The sequence below is a fragment of the Psammomys obesus genome, unplaced genomic scaffold (genome assembly GCF_907164565.1).
Source record: "Psammomys obesus unplaced genomic scaffold, mPsaObe1.curated_primary_1811, whole genome shotgun sequence".
NCBI classification, from domain to species: Eukaryota; Metazoa; Chordata; class Mammalia; order Rodentia; family Muridae; genus Psammomys; species Psammomys obesus.
Genome location: NW_026596046.1, coordinates 33,519,773 through 33,542,610, shown reverse-complemented (window position 1 = coordinate 33,542,610; position 22,838 = coordinate 33,519,773). Strand labels below are relative to the sequence as shown.

The 22,838-nt window shown below is 56.6% G+C and overlaps 1 protein-coding gene across 1 annotated transcript; it reads right to left on the bottom strand.

Annotated features, from left to right (window-relative positions):
* Window positions 1-2,199: 2,199 nt before the first annotated feature.
* On the bottom strand, window positions 2,200-20,404 carry Wnt11 (Wnt family member 11). Its single transcript, XM_055623389.1, has 6 exons — window positions 20,227-20,404; window positions 16,506-16,688; window positions 9,352-9,587; window positions 7,860-8,137; window positions 5,079-5,371; window positions 2,200-2,816 (listed from the first exon to the last, which is right to left on the bottom strand). The coding sequence occupies exons 2-6, from the start codon at window positions 16,586-16,588 to the stop codon at window positions 2,642-2,644; spliced, it is 1,065 nt and encodes a 354-aa protein (XP_055479364.1). The 5' UTR covers window positions 16,589-16,688; window positions 20,227-20,404; the 3' UTR covers window positions 2,200-2,641.
* Window positions 20,405-22,838: the final 2,434 nt, after the last annotated feature.

The window sequence follows — 22,838 nt, the reverse complement described above, 5'->3', positions numbered from 1 at the left end:
GCATCTGAGCAGGCAGCTCCACAGATGGCACTAAGGGCTGGTCAGTCATGAGGGACTGTGGTGGGCTTGGGGGTGAGAACACAAGTGCTGGGCCAAAGGACTGAGAGCTAGTTCTGCAGGGCCTGTGGCCTAGGCGGGGACACACTTCAGAGACAGCCAAGAAAGAATATAGACACTGGACACCCTGGAAGGGCCCCCCTCTCCCCCCAGCCCCTTTCAGCAGTGGCCATAGGCCCCCTCCCATCTGGGGCTTCCTCATCTGGAAAACAGACTCAATGGAGTCCCGAAGGCTTATCCTGAGGTTCTTTCCAGCTTGTGGTTCTGTGACTCTGTCACCCCCACACCACGAGCTTGAAGGCAGAGCTTGGAGGACAGCCACAGAATCCTGCTATCTACCGCCCTGTGACCTGCCCAGCTTCTGGCGAATCATCCATTCCTTCCTCCCTGCCCTCACCCCTCAGGAGTCCCTGTTTTTCTCCATGAAGCCCTGCCCAAGCTCTGGGGCCTTGCTCTGCAGGCCTTCAGTAGGGAAAGTCTCGTTTCTAACCGGCTGGAGGGAGCCCATCCTTCAGCAGCTAAGGATGAGAGCCACAAGCGGAAACAGTTTGCAACATTCTTTTGCGCTGGTTGGTTTGGGGGCGGGACACCCCGCTACAAACAGTGCGAGACACAGGTGTTTAACAATTGCTTCTGTCTTGGGGTGGGGGCTTGCACCGGCCAGGCCCACTCTTCATGTTTCCCGTTTCCAGGAAATAATCTTACTTTCTATTTGCCTGCTGGTTGCTGTTGAGTTGGACACGTTCAGGAAAGCTTGCTGGCCGGATGCTGCTTAGATACAAGGCTGTTGTGGAGGACACCAATGATGGCACCTCTCAGGCTGCCATCAACCATGCTCTGCTGGCTGGAATTGAGCACAATCCCCGAGAAGTGACAACCGCCGTGGGCAAGTGAAAACCGGCAAGACGTCAGAGTGACGGTTTATAACTACGGCCACCCCATGCCCACAGGTGCTCTGTGGACATCCCCTTGGGTAAAACAACTGTTGTCAACAAGGATGTCTTAGAGACCCAGCTCTGAAATCAAGGCCAGGCAGGGCGCCAAGGTTAATTTTGAAAAGCCACACAAGATGGGCAAGAACAAGTGTTTCTTCTAGAAGCTTAGGTTTCAGGCATAGTCTGTTTTCGTTGTTAAAAAAAAAAAAAAAAAAAAAAAAAAAAATTTTTTTTTTTTTTTAAAGAAAGTTAAAGCTCAGAAACGGATGGCCATGTTCCCCCAGCTCTTGCCTCCTCCCTGACGCGCCCTACCTCCTCCACCCCCTTTACTTTCTACCTCCAGCCTATAGGCATGCATCACAGACAGGCTTAGGTCCTCTTGGCTTTGCTAGCCTACCTCCTTAGCTGTAATGTCAAGTGACTACAGCCTGGCCTCCCCACAAGGGGGTCCAACTGGCTCCTCAGTCTACACCCCTGCCCAATTCAGATCCCCACCTTCTCCCCCCGCTTGCAGCTGGCCGTCTATCCTTCCCCACATGCACCAAACCCAAACAGCTCTTCCTGGACCTCCTGGACCCCCACCCAAAATGAAAAAGAGAAGGGGTCCTGTTGGTCCCTGTGCCTTAGCACATCGTCTGCCACAAGCCTGGTCCAGGCATGAGCTGTGACCTTGGGTCTTTCCCAGCTTCAAGCCTTAGTCACTGCCAGCCCATAGTAGGCCAGTCCCACCGCCTAGGGGCTCACTGAAAACCCACCGGGGCTACCCCCCTGAGGTCGCAGCCTCTTTGGGCAGTTTTTCTTGCAGCCAGCTTAATGGGGCTGAAAGCATGGCCAATGGCTGGGCTATGGTAGTAAAAATGTCCCTGAGGAATAAAGATATTGCCAACTGGGTTTATGTTTCAAGACGTCTGTCCTCACCCTTGACCAACAGATCACATACAGGGAAACAGGCCAAGACCAGGTCGGGGAACGGGGTGGGGCTGGGACATCAATGGGAGGCCGCCTTGCCTGGAAACTGGAGAATCCTCCTGCCAGCCCAGGATCTGCTGGGTTCACTTGAGGAGGCCAGAGATTTTCGGGCAGGCTGGGGCTTGCTCAGCATTTACTTCACATGCTTGTTTAAAATATAATCACTATATATTTTTACATATAATATATATATATATATATATAGAAGAATTGAAGTGAGCCACCCCAAAGAAAAAGCTGTATTTTATAAATATTTCTGTAGCTCCCACATCCCAGAGGAGGGCGGGGGAAGAAGAGTAGAAATTTACAACCGAAGTTAGTGGTTCCATGTGGTGGGCACAGGGTCCCAAAGAACATTCCAGAAGGCTGGTCTTTCTGGCCTTGAAAGGTCAAATACACAGTCTTATCCGTCCCTGCCCTGGCTTCTTGGAGCAGCCTGGAAGGCAGCATGCGGGCACTCGGGCCCCAGGCTGCCAGGTTATTTTTAATCCTATCAGTTTCCTTTGATGCCCCGGCCCTCCCAGGGCGACCAGGCCTCCTGTTCCTGCCGGCTTCCAAGAGGAGTCACAGCACAAGCCACCTCCTGCGCCTGGCATCTGAGATCTGCAGGGACGTTCACCAGGCCCTTCCGTGGGTCCTCAGAGGAGCAGCCCCCTTGCACGGGGGTGGGGCGCGGGGCCTCACTTGCACACGTAGCGCTCCACCGTGCGCTCACACCTGCGGCAGGTGACGTAGCAGCACCAGTGGTACTTGCAGTGACACCGCTCCACCACCCGGTCCGTGTAGGGATTGTAGCCGCGCCCACAGCACATGAGGTCGCAGCTGTCACTGCCGTTGGAGGTCTTGTTGCACTGCCTGGGGGTGGGAACAGGAGGTCAGTGAATGCCCAGCACCTCCAGCGCCCGCCTCTCCCCGCCAAGCAGCCTGCAGCCCTCGCCATTGTGGCTGGCCCAGCCCTCCAAGGAGGGAGAGCAAGCTTTGAGAAAACTGAGGCTTTCTTTTCCCCTAACTTCTCTGGGTTTCCAGCGAGCTGTCATGGACTGTTGGGGTTATTTTATTTCCTGAGTTGTCTGGTTTCCATCTTTTTTTCTGTTTCTAAATCTCAAAGAACCCTCACATCAGTGCCTATTAATTCTGACTTTATATTTAATCCTTTTTTTAAAGTGTGTGTTAGGATATGTGTGTTACCTGTCCCTGTGCACAAATGTGTACATGCATTTATTCGGAGGCAGAGGTCCACAGTAAATGTCTTCCTTTATCTCTCCCACCCAACCCACCTATCTGATTGAGAAAGAGTCTCCCATTGAGCTCAGAGCTTGGGGATCCACTTGGCAAGACTGGCCAGTGCGTTTTGGGGAACCCCACATCACTGTTAGAGTTGCACATTGGGGATGTGAACTCAGACCCTCACGCTTACAGGGCAGGTGTGTCACCAACTGAGCCGTGTCCCCAGCCCTCTGCCTTCACAGTTAACCTTTAATTATGCAGCAAGGGAGGCGAGGGTCATTTTTACAGTTAAAAATCCCAGGATACATTCTGGAACACTAAAAACTTCCCAGGAGGCAAGATGGGCCTGAACTCTTTGCTGAGTGTTGGCCCACAGGTGTCCAAGGGAGACACCTGGCTCATGGCTCGTCTCCCCAGAGGCATTCCTGTGCCCTTCTGCTTGAGAAGCAGATGCAGGCCAGGGCAGCAGGGCAGCAGATAGTTGCTTTCACTGGAATCAGTGGCGAGCAGAAGTTCTCTTTCTCAACACTGACACCAAGTACACTGCTCAGCACTCTCCCCACCCCCAAGCTATGGCAGGAGGCAAGGAGCTAAAGAGGTCTCTGACAGGCAATGCCTCCCTGCTGCCATATGTCTGCCTAGGAGAGAGGAAGATGTTCCGGTGGACTGTCCTCCAGCAGGGCCAGGGCTGAAGAGGGACTGTGTCTGTGCTGTACAGCTGGGGGCAGAGCAGCATGGGGGCAGGAGGGGAAAGGCAATCCTCTGCTCATTCTGCTAGGGCCCTGTGCCCAGCCCCTCTGTGTAATAGAATCCCCCCTCCTCGGCAGCTCACACTCACCCTGCTGCTTCCAACCAGACTCACGTTCCTTCCTGTCTCCTTTGCCTGACCCATTCCATCTCCACTCTGCCGACCCCCTCAATCTGGCCTCCAGATGGGAGCCTGGGCCTCTTCCTCACAGAGCCCCGGCCTGTGGAGATGGAGCCCCAAACCAGCCCTCCCTTCTCGCAGGCAGGACCGTGGGCTGCGGAGGAAGCAGATGCTGGCTGGGCACCAACTATGTGCCAGACACGTTCCCAGACACCCGCTCTCTGCTACGTATTTCCCTAACCTTGTGCACACCAGCTTTGCGGAATGCTATTAGAGGCTCCTTAATAAAAGAGTGCCCCAACCACGCACCTCTGGGAAGCCCTGTTTAATCAAATCCTTAGCCCAGGCTCCCTTAGGCCGTGAGGATGATCAGAGAGCTTCCCAGGTACATCTGACCTTTCTTCCCAGGGTTTTCATGAACCATCTTTGGGAATGCAGCCCCACCTGGCACACAGGAGGTCTGCAGCAAACCATTGTCATGGGCTCCTTCCTTGTCTATCCTGTCTCCCTATCCAGAGCCAGGGCTGGGCCAGCTGTGGGGACCCCAGGCCCAACTCAGGTAGTTCCCAAGTGGACATGGAAGGATATAAAGCCTGACAGAGGGCTGGCATGTCCCAGGGGACAGAGGAGTATCCTTTCTACAGAAGCTCATTTGCTCTGTTTTAGGTACCTCCTGGGCTGCCTTAGATTGGATGCTGCCTCCACTTCTTGTGCCTCTCAGTTCCTCCTTTGTCCAATAAACAGGGTGGGCACTTATCCTTCACCTGCTCATGCAACATTGCCTGAGCCCCCATTCCGTGTTAGGCAGCCCTTCCTCATCTCCCGTCTTCCTGAACTGCCACTGTCACCTCCTGACCTGGGAGGAGGTGGAGCCATCAGCCTCTATCCCTGAAGTGCCCTCGGCCTCCCTGGAACTTCTGCCCTCCACTGGGCAAGGACTCCACTCTCCAATGCCAGCTGAGTCACCACTGTGGCTGGCCCAGCCCCAAGTGCAGCATTGGGGTGGGTGTCAAGCCACTTACCTGTCTTGGGTCCCGTGAGATCCCACCTTCTCATTCTTCATACAGAAATCAGGGGAGCTCTGCAGATACACTAGTTCCGAGTCCTTCACAGGCCGGATATCCAGGTCCTTGGGCACCAAGTGCTTGCGGGTGCCCATAGGACGATGTACCACTTTCGTGGCCGACAGGTAGCGGGTCTTGAGGTCAGCGGCCACGTCTCGGAGCTCTTGCAGCCCCTTCCAACAGGTGCGGATGGAGCAGGAGCCAGATACTCCATGGCACTTACACTTCGTTTCCAGGGAGGCACGCAGAGCCTGCGGACAGGCAGGGTGTCAGGTGGGTGGCCAGATCCTCTCCCTGGCCTGTCAGGGCCCTGGTCCCCCTACTCCATGGCTGGGTGATCTTGGAGAGTCATGTCCCACTGGAGCCTCAAGAGATGGAGCATTTGGCTGTAAAGCTAGGAGGGGTTGGGGGTTATAGTTCCATTCCAGAGCAGCTAAGAGGGCTGGGCAGAAAGAGAGTAGCCTCTGTGGGGTGTAACAGATGCCACCTCTCAGATACTCTGGACAGGGCTTAACACAACCAGCACAGCTCATCCAGAAGGCTCACTCTTTCCCCTTTCCTAAACAGGAAGGCTCAAAGAAGCGACACCTACGTTTGCAGTTAGAAAAGCATAGGCCTGGGATTTGAACCTGTGCCTGACAGTGATTCCAAAAGCTATGACTTTCAATTGTCCCATGCCTTCTTGCTCCTACAAAACCAGGACTCACTAGAGGCTTGCCAGAAGAGCAGCAAGATAATAAAAAAAAAAAAAAAAAAGAGCAAGGAAGGCACCTGGGGAAGGATGGGGTAAACAGGATGGAGAAGGGTGAGGGCTCAGGGGCACCTCCTTCTGGACCCACCCACAGGCTGCCAGGTGACCCTCCATTACCACTCAGGGCCTCTGTGCAAAGCTGGCGTGCTATAGCTACGTGCTTGAGTGTTTGTAAGGGTTAAATGGCTGTACTGAAGGCGTATGTGAGTTCTAACAGTTTAAGTCAATATTGGCTCTGAACACGCAGCTTAAATCAGAGCTGTGAGAGGAACTGGAAACCTTTGGGCCAGGCCCTTAGGCAGGACCCAGCCCTGGTCTGAGAAATGAGTTTTCCCCACAGTCTTCCCAGGCCTGCTTCCTGTTGGTGTCTGAGAAACAGAGGTCAGCTCTTCAAATCCTCTTCAGCTCAAAGGACACTACCCTCTCCCTTGTCAGGCAAGGGTCATGGGTCACTTGGACACACACCCCGCCTCACCTATTGGGGAAACTGAGGCCTATGGTTGGCAAGGCATTGCTCCAATCCCCCCATCAGTGAGTTGGCCCGGTGCTGGGCCAAGTGTCAGGGATCCATCTTATCATTGCAACAACAGGATGTGGGGACTGAGGACGCACCCTAGAGTCTGGAACTTGTTAGAAACCTAGGAGGGAGAGGAAGGAGGCACACAGGGCCGAAGCGGCCAAGCCAGGGCTCTGAGCTCAGTTCCTCGAGTCAGGTCAGGGAGGGGTGGACACTCACGGGCAGGTGCTAGGCAGCTGCCTAGTCCTGCCTAGTCACACAGCCCCAGACTACTGGGGACCAGCATTCATCTTTTGTAGGTGGCCCCAAGAACACGCCTGATGGATGTCATGTGCTCTCGCACGGTACTGGAGTTCAAGAGGGTGCACCCTAGGCCGGGGTTGCTGTAAGGCAACAGTGGGGCTGGGTCAAGAGCTCTCCGGGTTCCTACAATGGGGCAAGCCCCAGGGCTGGGAGGCAGCAGCCCTAAATCCCTGGCTAGGCTCTGACATCAATCCACAGTGTGATCTGGCCTGTCTTCCCAGACTGTCCAAGGATGGCCTGGACATTCAAGTGTCCCAACATGAGGGACACCAGGGACAGGTGAAGACCCGTGGGTTCCACAGATCCAGCTTCCTCAGGCCATGCGTTCCTGGCCGAGCCACCCACGCCTAAATCATGTGAGAGATGCTTTCACTGCTGCTGCACAGGACACTCTTCCTGCCTCTTCCCTGTCAGAGGAAAGAGACCTTCTGGGAGTTTTTCTGGAATCCCAGGAGGGAAAAAAACATCAAGTGCCAAGCACCTGTTCACACCACAGGTTGGTGTGAAGGTTGTTTTCATTTCCAAAAACTGAAGAAGGGGCTGCATCATCCAGCAAGTAAGGATGATTCCTACCGAGCCTTACAATCTGAGTTGGATCACTAGAAATCCATGGAAGGAGGAATCCAACTCCCCCAAGTTGTACTCTCATCTAATCCACACACACATGCATGTAAAAGTTTAATTTGGTTCTTTCACTCCCACACTCACCCAGCCTTTTGTGCAAGTGAGAAACAGGGAAGCAGGTAGCAGCTGCGGGGGCGTGCCCCAGGGCAGCGGAGATCAAAGAGGTGCTCTGGTGAAAGCCTGTGGCCCCGCCCCCTCCCTGTTCTGGCGGGAGGCTGAGGAACTTGCAGGAGTGCCCATCCTGTCACACTTTATACTCGGGAAGGAAAGAGGCCGGGGAGAAAGTAGGTCACCATTCAGGAGGTCCAGGGCCAGAGCAAGGACAGAACTCAGAGCTCTGGGCTCCCGGTCCACTGTTCCCTCTGCGAGGAGCACCTGAATCTTGGAGACTCCCTAGAGAAGGAGCAGGATAGCCCAAGCTCTAGAGAAGGGAGAGCAGCAGGGCCCCAGTCCATCCCCTCTCCCACCCCCTCCTGGGACCCACCATGGCCCTTCTCTAGCCAGTGGCCCAAGCACACCCTCTGGGGCGGGCGGGGGTGGTTACCTGTCTCCCCACTTCACTGTTGTGTAGACGCATCAGTTTATTGGCTTGGGATCCTGTTTTTTTCACCTTCATAGGAGCATCGGAAAACTTGGCCCCCATGAGGAGCCCGTAGCTGAGGTTGTCCGCACATCCTCCCCAGCGGTTCCCAGGCCCGGGTGGCTCACCTGGGACAGGGCCGCAGGAGCAGCCGGGCAGGTCGCCAGAGGTGCAGGCCCGGGCGATGGTGTGACTGATGGTGGCAGCCGACAGGGCATACACGAAGGCTGACTCCCGGGTACCTGTGGGAGAGGGGAGGGTCAGCAGGGGCCGTCCAGCAGGAGGTTAGACCTGGGCCTGAGGCCATCCTACTCTACTCATCTTGTTGAGCAACACACAGGGACCCAGCCATCACCAGAGCCGTGCAGGAGACAGCAAGGGCTACCACAGCATTCCCTGACACCCCTGGTCACGTGTCTGTGGTGGAAGGGGAACACCATATAGCACAGCTGTGTGATACAGCAGCAGATCAGGGTACGGACTGATGCCCACAGCCACCAGGAGCTTCCCCGGACCCAGGAAGCAGCATGGCCCTGCTGGCACTCATTCTCAGCCTTGTAGCCTCTGGAGCCAGGGGACAGGGTCTTGCTATGCACCCTGGGCTGCCCAGGGCTCTCTTTCAGCCTCTCAAGTACTGGAATGTAGTCTGGCTGCTACTCACAACCAGGAGACAGTACATTTGCGTTGTCTGAAGCTAGCCAGTATGCAGGGCAAGGACACTTGACCGAGCCCCAGGAAATGCAGAGCCAGCGAGCTCCCACTCGTCCTGGCCCCGCATCTGAATCATGGCCCTGTCTCTTAAGTAGCAGTCACTACTCCCGAAGAGCCTGTTTCCTTAATTGCACAGCCCACCTGGGAAGGCTTGCCTGATGCTCAGACACCTCAGCAAGGGGAGAGCTGCCATCACTGAGCCCCGGCAAGGTGCTTGTGTCTGGCATTAGCCTCTCTGTGTGCACGCAGGTCCCCACATCCCCCTCCCGGAAGTCTGTGTCAAAGCTGTCTGCTGCCTGTGACCTCTTCATGCATCAAAGCAGTCCTGTCAACTAGGTATGCCTAGGTTCACCTGCCTGCCCAGGGGTGGGCTATACAGAAGTCTCACTACATTGATATGGTTTTCAGTGCAGCAGGCAGGAAACCACCTCGGTGCCCTCTCGGGTAATACCTTTCCTTCATCCGTGCATTATAGCACACGTGCGTCCTGAAGTGCTATGCGGGCCAATGTCTGTGCTGATATATTCACTCGGTAATATTTATTCACCCCCCAGTTCGTGCCTGAAACTCGTATCTATGAGTGACTCATCCGCTCAAGCGTCCCCCCAGCCGCGGCTTATCCATCTGTGTAACCATCCATCTCCTCACTCATCCATCCACCCGTGAACCCACGCACCTATCCAAACACACAGAGCTTCCGCCTGGCTGCTCCCTCCACAGCAGCGCGGCGCCCCACGTCCCCTACCTCTCTCCAGGTCAAGCAGGTAGTTGGGGGCGAGCTCGATGGAGGAGCAGTTCCAGCGCATGTCGGCGAAGGCCCTGCGGCAGGCCTTCGTGGCCTCCCGCGCCGCGTGCACGATGGTGCGCATGAGCTCCAGGTTGCTGCGGCAGAGCTGCACCTGCGCAGACACCAGGCCCTCCAGCTGCTTGCAGTGCTGCGTCTGGTTCAGTGCCAGGGCTGCTGGAGTCTTGGACAGTGCCCTGCATGCCCCAAAAACCACCAACGGGAGAAAGACAGGGTGTAAGGGGCGTTTGCCGTTCAGGCCAGCCCTCCCCTCCACCGGACTCCGGGTCACTCTGGCAAGGAGCCAGGAAACCAAGAGGCAGAGTGCCACGTGGCAGAGCAATGGTTTGCCTGCGAGCTGGGGTGTGGCACTGTTCCTCTCTGGGTCTTACGCCCTGGTTCTAACTCGAGATTGCCGCCTCCGTCCTGCCTGAATCGTATAAATGTCTTAGGAACGAGCATTTTCGCAATCTGCAAAGCGCCTGCAGCCTCGGTCTTGCTGCTCATGAATGACTACCATCCCTTCCATTCACGCAGCACTGGTAGCTGTGTGCCAGAACCCGGCCTGACTGCTGGGCGCGCACAATAATTACACGTGCTATTAATTACGCCCTTACGCTGTTGCACGCCATGAGTTAAGAGCTCTACGCCATCACTGCGTTTAATTTTACACCCATTTATCATCACCCCTGTGCAAAGGATTGCTATTCAACAACTCAAGGACACTCCATTTTAGGGTGATCCAGAATTTAGAAAATTCAATATCTAACCCAGAGCCTCAACCATCTCTGGTCACCTCTGGTCTTCAGGGTCTCAGACGTGTAACACTGCACGACCCTGGATGGGATCTGGTGGTACTGGGACTTTTCTACCACCATGCCTTTGCCCGGGGTTGTCCTGATGCCAGCAATGCCTTTTCCTTCTTGTACCCGAGTGAATAAAAGAACTTGTGTGCAAAGAAGAAATGGCGAATAAGCACCACCAATTCCCAGCCTCGTAGCCTTTGGCTCTGAACATGGCATACATGCCTTCCTCCAGAAGCCCCTAGGCTAAGGGTACACAAGCCCATCAGCAGTTAGAGAGTAAGGCCCCTGAGGTTCCAACTCCCTGGCTGGCCTAAGGGAAGGCACAAGCTTACGATGCCGCTGTGTGACTTAGGCAAATCACCTAACCTTTCTGGGCCTCATGGCCCTCAGTTGCTGCGGCAATGATCATTTCTATTTCAAAAGACCGTTGGTGGTAGCACACCTTTAATCCCAATACCTGGGAGGGAGAGGCAGGTAGATCTCTGAGTTCGAGGTCAGCCTGGTTTACAGAAAGAGTTCCAGAACAGCCAGGGCAACACAGAGAAACCCTGTCTAGAAAAGACGAACGGGGAGGCTTAAGGAAGATAATATAGTCATGTGTATTCATGTCAGGCATGGTGACGCAGGCCTGTGAGCCTGATGTGGGAGCCCCAGCTCTTTGCCAAGGGAATCTTAAATACAAAGGAGTAAGGAGACCTAGCTTGCTCCATGTGCTGTGCAGAATACAGTACACTTCTTTTCCTTTTTGAACAACTACAAAATGCCGGTGAAGGCCGAATACTTGATAAGTTGGCTTCTTCCTGCCTCTCTCTGCCATACTCCACCCACCATATAACACTCCCCCCGCCCCATACAGAAACCTAATATAGACCCAGGAAGCAGACCCCTAGGGCAGAAGGCCAGGCTTGACGTTTGTGGTTAGGTTGCCTCACCTAGCCTGAGGGCCACAGGTGAGTGTCCTAAGCCATGTCCCTTCCTGCTGCCCTGGCCCATACCAGCCCCAACCCACAGAGAGGGAATATGCAGTGCTTGTCTCTCAGATGGCTTCCTGGTCTAAGCAGACCCAAATCAGCCTGTCAAGCCTCCCGTGTGGACCCTCCTCTCCTCAGCACAGCGTAGCAGCTCTCCCACAGCCCAGGGCTCCAGCTTTCCCAGCTTGGCCAGCACAGCTTGCCGGTCTCCTTGAAAGCTGTCAGTGCCTGGGTGGGTATGAACCATTCCTCCATTCTTCCTGGTCACGTGCTGTTTCCTCCCCTTTCCCTGGGCTGTTTTCTATGGTTAAAGTGGAATACAGCCCAGAGGCATGTATTCCATGCAAGCAGCATGTCTGTCTTCTGTCCTGCTCACCAAAAAGTAGGTGCTAGCCAGGAAGAAGCAGGGGAGGGAGGGAGAGGCGGGAGGGGCCCTTCCTGCTGAGCAGGGACTGGAGCTGCCCTCGGGCCCAGCACCCAGTGCTGGCTCACGGGCTGAGGGGAAGAATCCCAGGGACTCTGCTTCCTAGGCCTCCCACCCCCATTTCCCTCTGAAGTCCCCAGGCCTCTGCCTCTCCTGCTCAGTCTAGGAGGGTACCTCCCATAGGGCTATCTCAGCAGGATACTTGAAGCTCTTGCCAGGTATCTGGAAGTGAGGCAGGCAGAGTGCAGCCAAACCCCTGCCAGGGACAGAGGGACACGGCCACCTATGGGACCCTCTGGAGCAGTTGGCACAGCAATAGACCTACTGCCCACCCACCCCCACCCCCCAAGTACTGCAAAGGGCTTCCCAGGCATCCGCTGATTAGCGTAATGACCTGAGTAAGTGAACCCTCTTGGGGAGGCAATCAGGACTAAGGCAGAGGCGGGGGGCCACCGTGGACAGCTCACCAGCTGGCCTGCTCCACAATACCCCTAATTGGAAACACTTCAGTTTATCTGGGAGTGGGGATGTGGGGGAGAGGATGCGGGAGAGGACAGGAGGGAACAGAGAGTTCACTGGGGAGTCTATGCCACGGGTTGGGAGGGACTTCACTCATTCAGGAATTGGGGGTTCTCCTGGTTCAAGGTTTGTCTGGGCTACTCATTCACTGGGTCACCACCAGTGACCAGCCTCAGTTTCCCAGTTTTATTGTAGTCAGTGCTCATAGTTCTGTGGGTGAGGGCATTTTCCAGTGATACAGCTGGGAAGTTGCCTTCCAAACTCCTCACCAAGCCATAGACTTCCACCACCCCCTATCCACTGATCCTGTCTCCACAGTTTTGGTCCTCCTACCATAAGGCCCTGAGGGGTCATTGCGGCTCCCTCCTCACACCATAGGGCTTCTTCCTGGCTAGACAATCGCTGAGGGGTCTTCCTCAGGTTTTCAGCAGCGCTGTGTCCAGGCAGTTCTGTGGTATGTGGCCCAGGTAAGGTCACCCTCCAGAAAAGCCTTCCTTATGACCCTGCCCTTTACTACCTTGGGCGCCCTGTGCCAAGGTCTCTTGTTTGTCATTCTGCAGTCTGGGTCTCACAATGCTAAGTGAAACCAAACTATTTGTTTAGGTTTATCTTGGGCAGAGCTGGACTCCAAAGAGCACAGAAGCACACCCAGAGTTGGCCTGGCAATGGGTTGAACCCAACATCAAAGATAAAATTAGGAGATTTTACAACATCACTCATAAAATTAGGAGATCCTGATCATGGAAATGGCCTGCCTCAGGTCCTGCCTCCCAGGGAAGGTGATCCTTTGGTTATTATTTCTGTGGATCCTGCTTACCCGAGGAAGGTGGAAAAGCCAATTCCCTAAACCTATTTACCCCATCTATTTACTCACCACAGCTGCCTTGGACCACATCTCAGGCTATTTCCCATGAAATAGGAAAAATGGAGCCTGTCTAGGCCAACCAGGCAAGGCCAGCCCTTTTCTGGGCTTCTGCCCCATGGGATGGCCTTGGGGAGCTTTTCCCTTGGTGACAGGATGGAACTCCTCAGTGACGTCCTAGGTCTAAACACCAGAGCTCTTCGGGACACCTGGCTAGGTTAGGGTTAAAGCTACCAGCCCCAAGGAGAAGCTCCAGGGAACAGGGGGCCCAGCTTCTTCCCAGGAACTTATTTCAGATTCTAAGACCCACAGTGAACACGGCCCGCTCCTTCTCTGCACTGCGCAGATGAGACAGCTGCCCTGGATGTAAGGGCTGGAAGTCTATAAGCTTAGATCCAATCCTGCCTGGCAGGCGCTGCCTAGACTTCAGAGGCCCCTGCCTGGCTCCGTGTTTGCAGGATGTCCTTAAAGAGATCCCTAACTGCTTGCCTTAGTCAGACACTTATTAGCCACGAGTAGAAAAGCGAGTCCATGTACCGTCAACACCACCGCAGGGAGAGCAGGACTTGCCCACTTCTGTGTGCAGCCAATTAGAGGCAGAGCCCAGCTAGATGCTAGACCTCCCAGACCCCAGGCCAGGGTTCCTTCCAGCCATGCCAGAGCTCAGAAGCTGAGGTGCAGAGAAGCTGAAGGCTTGCCCAAGGTCTGCCTGGCAGGAGGTGACCACTCAAGCTAAACAGGGATTCCTAGGCTGGCACTCTTTCTGCCCCACTTCACAGCAGCTGCGTTCCTTCTAGAGCCTCTTAAGACTCTTCCTAGAGAGGCCCCGCCCTTGCTGAGTGGCAGGCTTGGTGCTGCCAGCTGCTCTGAGAGGACAGCCTCTAAGGGCCCCCTCGCTGGCCAGGGGGTTCTTTTCTCCCCCACTCCTCCACCAGAGGGGGGCAAGAGGCTCACATCTGCCCCCCCCCCCCCCCCACTTGACCCGTCATGATTTCCCCCACCTCCGGCTTTGGAGCTAATACTCAAGTCTCTCGGTGTATCTCTAGGCAGTCTGCACCCCATGCCACCTGTTTGGGTTGTCTGTCCCAGAAGCCCACTAGGTGGGCACCTCAGGCCACTAAGCCACATCTGGTTTCAGTTCTTGGGTCAAATGTCCCTTTCATCTCCAGGTCACTTTCCAAGCCCAAGCACATGGTCCCTGGGACTGCCCCAGGACAGCTGGCCCTGATGAGTCCCCACCCCCCACTGCACAACTGTCCCCGGGACTTCCTTCTACCAACAGCCCAACTCACACTCCTGGCCTACTCCTCATTGGCTAGGAAACTCTGTTGAAGATCCTCCAAGGTCTTCCTTTCCTCTGCTGTGCAGAGGGGCTCAGGAGCAGAGCACACAGCACAGGTTGGGAGCCACATGTATTTGGAGAACAGCACTCAGCACACAGCAACGCTGCATCTGTGTGAACCCATGCCCATTGCCACCCCCACTATTCCTGCCATGGGCAGCGGGTTGAACCCAGGGCCTCAAACATGCTAGACCGTGTTTCCAACCCCTGTCACATTGTTGTTTTAATTTTTAGAGTGAGCATCACTAAACTGCTCAGGCTGGCTTTGAACATGCCTGTAGCCCGGGTAGGCACTGAACTTGCGATCCCCCTGCCTCAGCCTCTCTGTCGCTGAGATTTCTGGCCTGGGCCACCAAGCATGGCTATACTGTTCTGAAGTGCCACATCCTCCTCTGTCTTCCAGCTCCAGCAATAGCTCAACCATTATCAAGGTCTCCTGAGCCCTCAGCTGGGGTTCTGATCTCAGAGCCACAGTGAACCAGCATGTGACCTCACGGCAGTTACTCATCCTCATCCTCTCTGTACCTTTACTTCCTTATTGTGATGAAACTGTCACCTATCACCAGGAATGTTAACAAATCAGATGGAGGCCTGCAGCTCTCAGGGCTGTAACGGGACACGGGGACACCTCCTGCCTGCGAGGCACTGTGGCCCCTGCTCCCTGCTAGAGCAGCAGGGGATGCTCCTGCCTCCATATTTTCTTTCATGCTCTTCCTCCTGCCTGGGACACCTGCTTCACATTCCATCTCTGCCCATCAAATCTTCCCTGGGGGATGGATTGGAGACAGACACTGAGCTGTGCCCATTTGTAGCTTGGCTTAGACTATGGGGTGGTGCTCAGCCACCTACCCATCACCCCGATCCCAGCACATGCCAGCTTAAGGCTGCATCCTAGAATCTCAGGAATCCCTTTGTAGGGCACGTAGAGAGGGACAAGAGCAGTGTCCCCGGGATTCTTCATGAGCAAAACAGGTCGCCCAAGCCATGGAAGCCCTGCACCTCTCTCAGCAAACCCCTTCCTCCTTTCCACCTCATCTCCTGGTCTGAAAACAGCAGCTGGCCCGAGGCAAGAATGCCTAACAGTAGCCTGAGGCGGCGGGAGAAGCCTGGCCCAGGAGAGACCACCTTTATTGGAAACCAGAAGCGGAAAAAGATGGGATTCCCTTCTTGGATTATTTAATCAATAACTCGGCAGCAGAAAGGGCTGAACCAGTGACCACCAGTCTTCCAGAGGTACAGTGTGCTACCATAATTTTCTCTTCCACTAAACCATGGACCCTCTTCAGTGCCCACAATCTATTCCTAGTTTTATCTGCAGGCTCCCTACCCACGACCCAAGGACAGACTTCCCCACCCTGGCCCTGGACTCTGAGAGTCTCCCTCATACCACCTACCTGCCGAACTCCCTACTTCTGTCGCTGAAAGGGATAAGCCCTGGAAAACCTTGGTAACCCACATGGGTGACTGAAGCAGGCTGCCCTCCTCCGAGCTGCCTCGGAGTCCCCACTCCTACAGGGCTTGGAAAGCTATTTACAGCCGGGGCTTATCTCTCCCGGCTCACGAAGGGACTGTGTTCCCCCTCATCCCTCTCCTTCCACACTGCCTACAGCAACCACCGCAGGAGGAACAGCACCGCGTGAGGAAACCAGGGGGAAATTGGCCCCAGCGACCAATTGTCCTTCCAGGACACCCTGCACGTGCTCACAGAGCCTCTGGCAGTTCAGGAGCGCTCTAGGGAGCCTCCTCTCTAACCCCGGTGAGCCAGTACTATCCTTCGGAAAGACCAAGTATTCCGAGGCCCCAGGAGTAGTGCTTCCCCCAAGGACGCCCAGGTGAAGGGGGTCCAAATTGTCTTCGCAGAACTTCAGGAGGCCGAAAGGCCAGGTTCCTGAGCTGCCCCTGGTATCCTGCCCTGAGCAGACCCACTCCGGGCTGTGCCCCTTGGGGACGACGTTTCCGCCGTCGCTCTCTGGCCCTCGAGCAACCCTGGCCTGGATAGGAAAACCCCGTCACCCACTTCGCAAGCCTGCGGAGGTTAAGAACAGCATTTCACAGAGCAGGTCGCCGAGATCAGAACGACTCGCCCACAACCCCCAAGCCAACTCGGCCTCGCAGATTTTGGTGCGCTCACCCAAGCGCTCCACACTGCTCGCCCCACGGCCCACCGGAGTGAAGACGGGGTCCTACTTACAGCCACTTGATGCCATAGCACACACCGGTGTGGAGCGCCAGGGCGAAGAGCAGAGCCTCGCAGACCTGCGGCCGCGCCCTCATCGTTGAGCGCGCCCGGCGCTCCCGGAGGTCGCCCCGAGCAGCAGCCGCGCCGAAGTCCGCCGCCTGCAGGCCGCCGCCGCCGCTCCTGCGCGCACGCCGCCTGCAGTCAAGGAGAGCGGGGCGGCGGGTTAGGGCGGCGCGCCGGCCGGCGGGGAGGCGTTTTATTCAAATTACAAAGGAGGGGTCCGAGGGAGGCCGGGGGAGGCCAGCGGCCGCTCTCTCCCTGCACCGCCCGAGACCCGCCGGCGTCAGGCGCGGATTAGGTGAGACCCGAGCGCGGCCCAGGGCGTGTCGCCCAGGACGGATCGGGGCTGGACCGCCCAGGAAGGACGGGATGCGGCCGATCGGAGGTGCTGGGGCAGACCCGGCAGAGGGCCTGGAGGGGACCGCAAGGCGCGGGCGGCCAGCGCAAGGACAAACTGACGAAGCGACCCCAGAGAGAGAGAGGAACGAGGGTCCCAGGCCGGGGCTGCTGAACAGGGAAGGGTTTGAAGCTCCTGTTCCAGTCCACGAAATGGATTATTAGTTATTGCAGCTCTAAAGAGCCTACGGTTCATCTCTCTGCGAACGGGGTGAGCAGCGCTCCCCTTTTACAGAGAGTAGTGTGGCCGCCTTTGCTTCCCCAGCCCTGGGATGGGCATTGTCCCCCTCTCCATCTCAGAGAGGAAACCGAGTCCCAGAAACGGGACACGGGCGGTTCAGATAGTGAGGGCCGGTTCTGGGCTGGGCTGTGGCGCTCTCTGGTCTACCTGTGCCCGGCGAGGTCAGGCCAGGGGGAAGGCAGAAGACGCCCCTTCCGGAAGCCATCTCAGTACGGGAAGGGAAAACTGCAAAACCGGGGTGGTGACAGACGCTCCTTTTACACACTGAGGGATCTGCGGAGCCTGAAGTGCTGCTGTAGACTTCCCGCTTCAGGGCCGTGGTCCGGACTAGGCACCCCCGGAGCTCCCTAGCGGAGCAGGGGAGCTCCAGGCACGCAACAGGTTGGTTCGGACCGCCAGGCGGCGAGCTAGGGCTGCGGAGAAGCCGCCACCCCGCCCGCCCTCAGCCTGCGGAGCTGCTCTCTGAGGCTTGCCCCTTCCCATCATTCTCACCTCATTAACTCCCTTCCCGGCTTCTCCCAAATTTACCAACACCTGGCGTTCGCCCCGAGTCATACACAGGCCCTCTCCCCTCTGGAGGAGCAGAGACAAAGGGATTCCTTCCTAAAGGGTCTACGGAGTCTGAAGAAGGAGGTGCCAGACTCGGGGGGCGGGGGGCGTCGTTGCGGAAAACCGCTCTCCTCTGGCTCGGTGAGCCTGGGCGTGCCCTTTACCACCCCAGCCTTAGTTTTTTCTTTTATTAAAACAAAGAACTGGACTGCAGCTTTCTGATATTAATCTGATCTCCGCTCTGTATCCACTATTACACATACCTGTGTGGCCTGGGAATATCTATGTGTTTCAAATGTGTACACGCTGGAACACCACACACACGCACGCGCGCGCGCGCGCGCGCACACACACACACACACACACACACACAAGGATTAGAAACTTCATAGTTTTCTGAGGTCTTCTAGCAGAACCTAGAGGAATCCAACTGCTTTCCCCCTCCCTCCACAGAGACCCCCAGGCCCGAAGTGCTTGGCAAGCTGGGGTGTCAGCGGGATTTTTGATGCAGTCTGAATCCTCCTCCCACCTCTGTATCTTGATCTTTCCCTTGCTATTGGAAGCTTACACAAGTCCCCCAAACCAGAAAAATATCTGCAGGATCTCCGCGGAGGGGCCCCTCAGAACTCTCTTTGTTCCCTCGTAAAGTGTGTGATCCCCGAAGGCCCCCAGAATTTCTCGGTGGGAGGGGAAGGGCAAGCCGCAGAGGGAAGCTCAAAGACTTACAGCGGGGTATCGGTGCCCAGCTCGCGCTCCCAGTGAGAGGAGGGGTGGCCCAAATCGCTCGGCAGTCGGGGACCCAGGCCTCCAGCTACTCCCTGCTCTTCTCAGCAGCTCCAGGGGCCCTAGACCTCTCTTTCCGCCACCACGGCGCGTTGCTGAGGGAGCGCCTCTGCTTCTAGGCCTCTAGGTCCCGATATCATTCTTATCCTACCTAAGAAGTGCCAGGACAGCCTTGTGAGCCGCTGGGTCACCCTCAGCTTGCGCCCTGAGGGTCAGAGCGCATTCGCCGCTGGGAGTCCCCGGTCCGCCAGGGGGCGCTAAGCCTGGGTTCAAAGAAAGATCTGCCCCGGCCTCACACAGTGGGACTTCGGGCAAGTCCCCTCCTTTTCCTGGGCTCTAATGTTCCCGTCTTGGATGAAGTACGGAATGACTTCCCTCTTGGCCTTGGCTATCCCACAAGACTTGTTTTCGTTAGCCCTGAACTAACTACGCAATCTCTTGCTTCAGACTGGGCGCCCAGCCTGCGCTGGGGACAGTCTCGTAGTGGGCCCGTGGAAAAGATAAGTGCTTATAGACACAGGAGAGCAAGCCTTTTTTCCCTTCTCCTTGGACAGTAAGTGCAAGCTATGAAGCTTGCAAACAGGCGGGGGAACGGGCCTCCCAGGGTTGTGCCAACTTACTATAACCCAGCCCTGGCCGCCAGCAGGTGGTCTTGAAGCTGGGAGCTGTGCAGAGCTCTAGAAACATCACTTTAGATAGCCTTTCCGCTCAGCCTGACCGGTAAGGACTGGCCGAGCCTCTCCCAACCCCGGTGCGCTACACCGGCCCCGGATTCCGTGCTGCGCGCCGGGACAATGTCCGCACCAGGGTAATGCCCAAGCGGGCCGCTCCGGGAGCCCGGCCGCGCCGCTCTCAAAACGAAAAGGGGGCGACAGGGACGCCGAGCGACAGCTTCAAGGTTACCTGCGAGGCTGCAGGAGACCTGGCTTTACGCTCAGCCGGAGAGTCGGTTAGGATCTTCCGTGTTGTGCCAGGTCGCCGCGGAGACGCGGTGTTTGAAAAGTGCAAAGGGAGAGAGTGCGGGACTCCCGCCACGGGGCGCAGGGACCCTGCGCTCCCAGGGACCGTGAGGGACGCCGAGGCATCTCGGTGCCACGGGAGGAAGGGATGGGGCTGGTGGAATTCAGCCAGATGTTCGGAGCCACTCCAGAGGAGCCGCGGGGCGAGGGCAGGGCTCCCTCCCCAGCCCCCAACCTGGAGCTCAGGTCGGTAAACAAACTCGCCCCCTCCCCAGCTGCCTGCAGGCGCCCTTCCCACCTCCGGGAGCTCCCCGCCTCCCGCTCGGGTAAGGAGCCGCGGGGTTCGCGGCCTTTTGTCCCCCTCTCCCGCCTCCTTACACACACCCTCGGTCGCGGGATCCAAATCCCCCCCCCCCACCCCCCCCCGGGGTCGCCCCCGCGTGACCTCATCAACCCGCAGCCTGCGAGGGAGGGGACCTAGTCCTGGGATGGGGAATAGGACGGAAGAGCTGGGGAAAGGGGGGAATGAAGGAACCACCCCACCCTGCAGCCCCCGAGTCCCCTAGTCCCCGGGGCCGTCCTGGCAGTTGCGCACCTCAAGAGAGAAGTGAGGAAAAAAAGAGCAACTCAGGCCACTTCGGTCTGCTTCCCCAGATGTGGGTTCCCAATAGGTCTCTTGGGCTCAGGCACCTTCTTTCCCATCCAAAGGGTCCCTGCTGAGCATCTGCCCGCGGCCACTGCTCACCTCTGGGGCACTCTGCCCGCGCGCCCTGCGTGCTCCGCAGCCCCGTCCGCCCCGGGAGCCGTGAGCGCGGTCCCCCGCCGGCGGCAGCGGCTTGGACGGCTTCCTGGGGGTGCGGGGGAGCGTGGCGCTCCGGGCGCGGAAGCGGACGGGTCTCGGCCGTGCTCGGCTCTCCGGCCTGCGCCCGCGGACTCTCGGAGCTCTCCCCCGGCCCGGCTCGGTCTGCGGCGCCGGCCGGCCCGAGCGCTTTATAAGGCGCGGGCCGCCGCTTTGATCCGCCCACGTCAGCGCGCCGAGTCCCCACCCTGTGGCTCGCGCGGGGCGGGGGCGGGTCCCCGTGACGCCTCGGACCCGCGGCGCCCGCCCGGCGCTCCCGGACACTTCGCGCTCCATGGCAGTACGAAAGGGAACTTGCTCGCCGCGGCTCGTGTTGAAAGCAGGTCTGGTGCGTGCCAGCGGCGCGCCAGGCGCAGGGAAGGGCCACCTCGGAAGCTAGTAACAACCAGCAAAGAGCCAGAACCAGCCAGAGGTTCTGACTTTGGTCACTAGGCGCTCTAGCTTACTTACTGACCGTGTTGAGGGTCTTGAGCCCCGCGCTTCTGTTGTCCTAGAAGGTTCCTGGGACCATCTTTCTAGGCATCTCAGAGGAACACTTGCTTTTCGAAGGTGCTAGGGCTCTGCTATGCAAAGCGCATTGTACACTGGTTCCAAGCCTGGTGTGTGTTGGACACCGGCTTGATTTCAGGGGAGTCTTCTGGGCAAGTCCTCCCAGCGGTCCTTAGGGCTGGGTCCTAGCAGAGGACCAGGTTTTCGGAAACTAAACTGCACTGGAGAGCGCTTCCCCTGAGGCGTCATGGGGTCTTGAATTGACTGCGGACTACTCCGACCCCTCCAACTGGCCTTCCTCGGCTAGACCTGAGACAGTCCCATTTCCCTCAGTTCCTAACTATCCATCAGGTGCTATGGTTCCACCGGTTTCTGTCTCCCTCCTTATAGGGGTTTCCACATCAGATTGTGCTCAGGGATTATTTAGCATATCAGTAGAAAAGGAAATAAAGGCGAGGAGAAGGGACTTGCCTAGTGTCTCCCAAGCCGGCTGCTACCTTCTTCCTATTCTTTGCAGATGAAGTGTTGTTCGAAGGCTTGCCCGGGTTACACACACACACACACACACACACACACACACACACACACACACGGGGGGGGGGAGTGGGACCCACAACCCACAATGGCCCTGGAGCCTCCTAGTCATACCAGCCCTCTTGCAACACTGGGCTAGAACATATTATCACAGTGGTTCCAAACACGCTATCAGGAGATCCCTGTACACATCACACGCCCGTATCCTCAGCAGCACATAGGTGTGGAGTCACATCCATGCCATTAGATTGGGACTCAGCACACAGACTGCCCCCAAACAGTCCATGTACAAACACACAGACAGTTCCCAAGCATGCAACACCAAACACACACATCCTACATTCACAAACAAGAACAGTCCACAAACACAGGAGCACAGCACTGGTCCATCGTCATCACCATTATCATTGTCATCAAGCAGCCCAGAGCACTAGAAAAACAATGAGATGGCGGGGGTGGGGGTAGGGGGTGGGCTTTGGGTGATGTTCTGGAGCTGGGGAAAGAGTAAGACTGTCCCTCACAGAAGGCTGGGGACAAAGGCCTCCAAGGCTGACATGCCCTTAGCTCTCCTGCCTGCTGCTGGACACCTAGGTCTCGGGCTCTAATTCACTGGGGACAAGACTCCCAGAAAGGTTGGGCAGGGCAGGGTGTCACAGTCTTGCTGCTGGGAGTACTTATGTCGCCCTTCTCAGTCACAGGGTGATTTTGCTTATCTGATCAGTCAAGTTGGCCTTGCAGAGAGTTTCCTGCTGCTCACACCTTTGCAGCCCCACCCTGCCTGTGCCTTACCCAGGGAGGCACCAGCTGTAGTTCTGCCTGTCATGCTGACCACTTCAACACACACACACACACACACACACACACACACACACACACAATGTGCCCTCTTTTCACTCTGCTTCCTTTCCTGAAAGCTAAGGCCTCAGTGAAGAGGGTGAGGTCCAGATGGCTGTTTCCAGGAGCCCCAGGTAGGGACCAGGAGAGCTGGTTACAGTGCTGAAGCCAGCAAATCCTTGCTTTCTGATAGGCACTGTTTGCTCTCGCTGAGCCCCATCTGCAGGTGAGGGCTGAGCTAGATAACCTCCAGGGGCCTATCTGGCTCTAGAACTTAAGTCCTAACTCTGGAGTAGAGCAATAGACAAGCCATGAATGGGAGGGAAGGAAGAAAGGAAGAAATGCAGAAAGAAATGGGTCCCCAAAGTCCCCTCGGCCTGCTGTTCACACTGTTCCTCTGCTTACCCACCTCGGGACTCAGAGGAAGTGGTTCAGCCACCGTGATCCTTACCTTCATCATTTGCTCAACAGAAAACAAAACAAAACAACAACAACAACAAAAACCAAACAGCAACTGGCTCCTTAATGTTTCTGGGAGATAATGGAATAGAGTGTGTCTGTGTGTCTGTGTGCCTACACATGTGTGTGACCCGCTGCATACAGAACCCAGACCCGACTGGTGCCACTGTCTCAGAGGCAGT